At 37.3% G+C, this 7,459-nt stretch overlaps 2 protein-coding genes across 2 annotated transcripts; one reads left to right on the top strand and one right to left on the bottom strand.

The window, feature by feature from the left end:
- Positions 1–691: 691 nt before the first annotated feature.
- On the bottom strand, positions 692–1,207 carry LOC126630292 (malate dehydrogenase-like; the record flags this gene model as incomplete). Its single annotated transcript, XM_050300383.1, has 2 exons — positions 692–906; positions 1,024–1,207. Coding segments are annotated over 2 exons (399 nt in total), but the record flags the coding sequence as incomplete, so codon positions are not given.
- Positions 1,208–4,376: 3,169 nt separating this feature from the next.
- LOC126630291 (probable RNA-binding protein ARP1) lies at positions 4,377–5,283 on the top strand. The gene is made up of 2 exons (XM_050300382.1): positions 4,377–4,492; positions 4,605–5,283. Exons 1-2 carry the CDS (start codon positions 4,377–4,379, stop codon positions 5,281–5,283), a joined length of 795 nt encoding a protein of 264 aa, XP_050156339.1.
- Positions 5,284–7,459: the final 2,176 nt, after the last annotated feature.

The following is a 7,459-nucleotide window of genomic DNA, read 5'->3' as shown; positions in this document are numbered from 1 at the left end:
TGATCCCAATGACAGGCGCTCAACTACGGGTTTAGTAGTATTTTTGAGTAACAAATCCCATTTCACACATCTACGAAACCATTTATTAGTGTCGCTATGATAACCGACAAGAAACGTATATTACTGTTGGATATTAAGTAAAATCCGACAGAAAATGGATGCAGTGACGGATATAATAAGCGACAGAATTGCCAGCGTCAGAAAATGAATTTTTCGACAGAAAATACTCTAAAACCGACAGAACTTGTGTCAGATATAACCGACAGAGAATATATTATAATGAATAAATAAGAGCATTCTCTATCGGATAAAACCGACAGAAAATACTCTAAAACCGATAGAACTTGTGTCGGATATAACCGACAACGAATTTATTAATAATGAATAAATAAGAGCATTCTCTATCCGATAAAACCGACAACAAATATATTAATAATAAAAAAATATATATAAAAATATATTTGGTTTCCAAGGGGGTTGATCAAACCCCTTATGCAAAACATAATACATTATTAAACTTGCATCTGTGGAACCAACTACATAATTTAAATATGAAAACAGAGAAGATAGCATAACACCGTTGAAACAAAATGACGAAATCAGCCATCTGCATGAAAATAGAGTTGTGTATCTGAATCGTGCACAAATCTATATCATTACCAAGTAACATATGCCTAATAAAATCGACAAACTACCCAATATTTTTTGTTACATTTAAATATTTTTTTACCTTGCAGTTGGGAGCGGCATGCTTTTCCAGTGCAGAAGCTTGAGACTTGTAGATGGAAACGTTCTTTGTCATGACATCTTTCCTTTCCATGCCTTCTTTCCTTGGGAAGCCACCCACCATAACGGCGATGTTGACTCCAGTGCATGCCTCTACAACATTAGTTGTAGCAACAACACCTGATACAATACACAACAAGTACCAATTACATCAAACTCCACCACAACATACACACATAAAAACACAGTTCCATATACAGATAACAAATCAGTCGAGTATTTCTATTCGATATTTACCTTTAAGCAGAGGGAAAGCGGCATCCACCAACTCCATCTTGACACCATTCAAAGCCTCAACAGCCGGTGGAATATCGAGCATTTGCAGAATCATTGGCTGATCCGCTCTGAGCTTGATTCCCCTTGTGATCATTGGCACAAGCGCATATCCAATTTGTCCTTCAAATCCACAGTATAAACAGTTTCACACATCCTTCACTCAAAAATCATCCAAACTCACAACTCATCCAAAAGGGGAAGGGAGCATGCACCAACACAAGGAAGAGATGGAAGGGTTTTATTTTGGAAATTTTTCATTATTGTCGGTTAAAACTAACAGAAACATTTTTTTAAATGTAGACCGACAGAACATTTTCATTATAACGACAAAAAATAAATTGTGGCAAAAAATCCCCCAAAATTTCCTCCCAAAATTTTAAATCCCCCCCCCCCAAAAATTTGTTACAATTTAAAAAAATAAAATAATAATTGTTTGGTTTAATAAATAAATAAATAATATGTATTTAAATAGAATACGTTTTTAAAAATTAAATAAATAATTATTTGGTTTAATAGATAATAACCCATGTAAAATATGCGATAAAGAAACAAAAAGACAATTGTACAATGAAAATGTCATCACACAAACTAAATATTGTCTAATCAATACTTGAAAAACATAAAAAAAAAATTTAGAGCAAATTACTTTTCCCACTTCAAAATTTAGGCAAATTTAACGGAGATATGCATTCTACAAAACTATTTTCAATGATCTAACCGTCAAACTTGTTTGTAGATACTACAAGATCGCATACGTAAAAAATTACAAAAAATAAAATTCAGAGATTAGGTAAAGGAACAAAAGTTTTCGACGGTTATGAATGAAAAATCACAATTTAACGGTTATTTTGGCTCCGGTTTTGGTGATTTTTTTACAGTTACACTCCTCGACCCCATAAGAATGCAATAAATGAATTCGATCTTCAATTTAAAATATTTATACTAGTGGATACCACAAAATCTTATTTTATACTTACTGGAAGTATAATATTAACTCTAAGTGTTTGTTTAATCTACCGTTTTGACACGATATGCATTCTACGAAATTTTTTTCAACGATTCAACCATTAAACTTATTTGTACACACTCCGAGATTGCATATGTAAAAAATTGTGAAAAACAAATATTCAGAGATTAGGTAACGGAACAAAAGTTTCCGACAGTTATAAACGAAAAATCACAATTTAATGGTTATTTTAGCTTCGATTTTAATAATTTTTTACAGCTACACTCCTCGACCCTATAAGAAGGCAATGAATAACTTTGATGTTCAATTTAAAATATTTACATTTTATACTTAATGGAAGTATAACATTAACTCTAAGTGTTTGTTTAATATACCGTTTTGATGCGATACGCATTCTACGAAATATTTTTCAACGATCCAGCTGTCAAACTTGTTTGTACATACTCCAAGATCTCATACGTAAAAAATCGCAAAAAACAAACATTCAGAGATTAGGTAACGGAACAAAAGTTTTCGATGGTTATAAACGAAAGGTCACAATTTAACGGTTATTTCAGCTCCGATTTTGATGATTTTTTTACAGCTACACTCCTCGAACCTATAAGAATGCAATGAATGAATTCGATCTTTAATTTAAAATATTTACACTAGTGGATAAATCTTATTTTATACTTAATGGAAATATAACATTAACTCTTAAGTGTTAGTTAAATCTATCAATTTGATAAGATATACATTCTACGAAACTAGTTTCAATGATCTAACCGTCAAATATGTTTGTATATACTCCGAGATACCATGTAAAAAATTGTAATAAAAAAAACATTAAGAGATAATGTAATGGGACCCCTGTTTTTTTTTCTTTTTTAACCAATATAACATTTTAAATTTTACCACACAAACTAAAATATTTTTTTTAACCAAGAAATCTAAATGAACAACAAATTGAAAAATATTTGGTGTAAAAATAATAAAATAGTCAAATTCTGTCGGTTATAACCGCCAGAATACTAAAATAATAAAATAGTCAATTTATGTCGGTTATAACCGCCATAATTAACTTAAAAACCATCAGAATATGTTAAAAATATTTTAAAAAACAAATTCAAAAATATTGGCGGTTATAATAATTTTATGGCGGTTACATCCAACACTAAATATCCACCAGGAACTTATGTCGGATATAACCGACAGGATTTCGTTGTTATCCGACACTAATTGAGTGATGTGTCAGATATCTTTTATCCGACATAATGGCTTATAAAACCACCATTATCATCCGACACCTAAAGCTAATATTGTAGTAGTGTCATGGTCTTCTAAGAAGCAACAAACATTTTCGAGATCTTCGACAGAAGCAGAATATCGTGCATTGTCCTTCACTTCAGCTGAGTTGGATAGGATCTGTTGGTACCATATATTGGGCCTCGTCTTTAGGCCTCATTACTGAGCCCATAACCCATGTAAGAGGAGGAAACTCTTACTTTATAAAAGGGATCCTCCTCACCTTCACTAAGGGGAAGGAGAAAGCATTACAACAATAGAGGGCAATACCTTCTCAGCCAAACAGAGAGCAAAATGGCAAGGGTTACATCCACAGAGAGCTCATTTGCTGATCCATTGTAATCCATACATTTATACAGTGAAATGGAATCAACATCAGTGTGGACGTAACCCAAACATTGGGGTGAACCACGATACATCTTTGTGTTCTTGATCGTTTGTGTGATTCACGGTCGATTTACGTTGGTCCAAGATCCTCCAAATTTTATGCATCAACATTTGGCGCCGTCTGTGGGAAACAACACGAAAAGCTATGTCCGTTCTCTTTCATTTTTTCATCTCACCACCGTGAAACCTCACCACAATATCCACCGTGAATCTACAGAAACCCAGGAACCAAACACTTGCAGAGTCACTGCAAAAGCCATATCTAAAAAAATGCAGAAATGAAACCTCTCTCTTTTCTCATCTCCATATTATAAATAAGCACAAGCATAAACAGAAGCAAAAAACCCAAGTGCTTTTCTCCTTCTTCTTCCTCTTCCACTTGTTGGGTACGTGCAGTTTCTGTTTATTTACACATGGCTAATCAGCTCGAGACGTCGACGACGAGCCCAGAATCCATGCCAAGAATGATAGCCTTCATGTCCTCTATCCTCGAGCGGGTTTCCAACTCTAATAACTTGAATTACCAGTTAGAACCGACTCAGAAGCTGTCGTCTTCCACTCCATGACCACACCCACCATCTCAATCCATAGCTACCTCCAGAAGATCTTCAAGTACACTGACTGTAGTCCATCTTGCTTCATCGTCGCCTACGTATATCTCGACCGTTTCACCTAGATGCAGCCATTGCTACCCATTGATTCTTTCAGCTTTCACCATTTGCTCATCATTAGTGTCTTGGTCTCTGCAAAGTTCATGGACGACATTGCGACGAAGGATGAGGAAACGTCATCGTCTGTCTCGTCGTCTTCGGCCTCCTATGTCTTCGACGTTTTGGGTTCATCGACGTCGGTGTGCTTGGAGCTCTGGCAAGCCTGCGCGGGCCCATTGATTTCGTTGCCGAAGAAAAGAATTGTGGTGCTGTATTTGCCGCTGGGCCACCATTATCTCTGACAAACTCACCGGCCGATCCAAGGGTTACGGTTTTGTCACTTTCAAAGAGCCGGATGAGGCTAAGAAGGCTTGTGAGGACGCCACTACGGTCATCAGCGGTCGCCGTGCCAATTGCAACCTTGTTTTCCTCAGGGGTCGCTACCTTAGGTCAGCTTTAAACACCACTCCTCCTCCTCAACGAGGATCCAACGGTGGCAGAGCGAGGTTCATGTCACCTGCTCCCACACCTGCATCTGCAAATCACGTGCAGTGGTACTACCTAACACCAACAAATACTCCAGCTACACCATTCCACCACCAGCATCACCAGGCTGTTCCATTTTATGGCTACTCATCCACATACATTGCTACTGATATGAGTTACAATCATAAGGTGGGCTGCACGGGTGGAGCTTACATAAACGGGCATTACTCTGCTCCTCAAGTGTACCAAGCACAGCCAATGGTCGGACACAACACTTTGATGCCAATGTATCCTCTCTACTACCATCATCACCATCAATCACATACAATGGGCTTACATGCTCATATCTACTCGCCGATCATGGCCGGACACGTGGCCGCAGTCCCGACCATCATGTCCAAACCAGTATCGATTGCTCCTAACACAGCAGCAAAACTTTCATCATGAATGAACAAATACAACCCACTCTCCCAGAACAGCCCCACGAAGGAAAACATAATATATATATATATATATATATATATATATATATATATGTATATAAGGGGCTAAGCAAAGCTTGGCATCTGAGGATGGCTTTTGTCGACAACCCCCATGCAAAAGATAAGATCTTTATCTTTTTTATTTAATATGTTATTGATATATGTTATGATGAAAGTAACCTTTATTATTTAAACGTTATGATGAAACCTTCATCATGAAGGAACAAATACAACCCACTTATCCTAGAACAGCCCCGCGAAGGAAAAAAAAAATATATATATATCCCGACCATCATGTCCAAACCAGTATCGATTGCTCCTAACACAGCAGCAAAACTTTCATCATGAATGAACAAATACAACCCACTCTCCCAGAACAGCCACACGAAGGAAAACATAATATATATATATATATATATATATATGTATATAAGGGGCTAAGCAAAGCTTGGCATCTGAGGATGGCTTTTGTCGACAACCCCCATGCAAAAGATAAGATCTTTATCTTTTTTATTTAATATGTTATTGATATATGTTATGATGAAAGTAACCTTTATTATTTAAACGTTATGATGAAACCTTCATCATGAAGGAACAAATACAACCCACTTATCCTAGAACAACCCCGCGAAGGAAAAAAAAAATATATATATATATATATATATTATTCATCACCTAGTGACATATATTTAACCCAAGTACCTATACAATATTTATTCATGGCCTAGAGTATTGTGACTGTCATTAAACTATGTCACTTATACAACATGTGATTTACCACACGACTAAATAAATTATTTATTTGTAGTAGGCACATGGTACAATATTTTGCATTACCAAACTATGTCAATTTGATTTATTCATTTTACGATCATACTTATACTGTCATTTATTGTCATGAATTATTGAGCAACTAGATCCACTGATCAACATTGTTGCTGATTAAATAAGTCTACCAACTTATAGACTGATGGGCCACATGCTTACGGTGACAAATATTTAGTCCGAACAATGATCTCTTGTTTGACTGGACACCCACTTTCTCGGACACTCGCTTATTTGGACACCTATGTGCCTGGACCCAACTCAAAGACCTTACAGATAGCCCCGACTCGATGACCTTACATATGGCCCCAACTCAAAGACCCAACTTGCGGACCCTATCCGTGAATCCGACACATAGACCCAATATGTGAACCCGACAAGCGGACACGAATCATGTCAAAAATCAACTCATACTAAGTGCATGTTGACATAAAGTACATACTTGCAATGAGGAACGCCATGAGTCGAGCCGCCTCGCAACGAGTATAGCCTTTAGCCGAGCAGCCTCATAACGAGCATCACCTCGGGCCGAGCAACCACCTCGTCGTAAGCATAGCCTCTAGTCGAGCAGCCTTGCAACAAGCATCGCCTCCAGCCGAGTAGTCTTGCAACGTGTGATACCTCTAGCCAAGTATTGCTTTCTGTTGAGCATTGCCTTGTGTTGAGTACTGGTTCAGGACAATATCTAGTCACTTCAGCCCACACATGGACTGGATTTGAAGTCTCTAGCCAAAAGACTCTCTTGACTGAAGACTTGGGGGACTCATGTTGGTACCATATATTGAGCCTCATCTTTGGGCCTCATTACTGAGCTCATAACCCATATAAGAAGAGGAAACCCTTACTCTATAAAAGGGATCCTCCTCACCTTCACTAAGGGGAAAGAGAGAGCCTCACAACAATAGAGGGCAATACCATCTCAGCCAAACAGAGAGCAAAATGGCAAGGGTTGCATCCACAGAGAACTCATTTGCCGATCCATTGTAATCCATACATTCATACAGTGAAATGGAATCAACATCAGTGTGGGCGTAGCCCAAACATTGGGGTGAACCACGATGCATTTTTGTGTTCTTGAGCGTTTGTGTGATTCACAGTATGATTTTTGTTGGTCCAAGATTTTCCCGATTTTATCCATCAACAGGATCAAACAGTTATTAGTCTTTCTGCATGTTCAACTTCCTACTGTCCTTGTCCTCTTATATGACAATATCTCCGCCATTGCACTCTCTTTTAATCATGTCCAACATCAAAAGACTAAGCACATAGAGATCGATGTCCATTTTGTCAGAGAAAGAGTGTGCAAGAAACAACTC

The sequence above is a fragment of the Malus sylvestris genome, chromosome 7 (genome assembly GCF_916048215.2).
Source record: "Malus sylvestris chromosome 7, drMalSylv7.2, whole genome shotgun sequence".
NCBI classification, from domain to species: Eukaryota; Viridiplantae; Streptophyta; class Magnoliopsida; order Rosales; family Rosaceae; genus Malus; species Malus sylvestris.
This window is presented reverse-complemented; position numbering and strand designations above follow the sequence as displayed.

Coding starts and splice junctions, on each gene's coding strand:
- LOC126630291 (XM_050300382.1), top strand. CDS start 4,377: ATGCAGCCATTGCTACCCATTGATTCTTTCAGCTTTCACCATTTGCTC. Junction 4,493..4,604: donor AAGGATGAGGAAACGTCATC/GTCTGTCTCGTC, acceptor TCGTTGCCGAAG/AAAAGAATTGTGGTGCTGTA.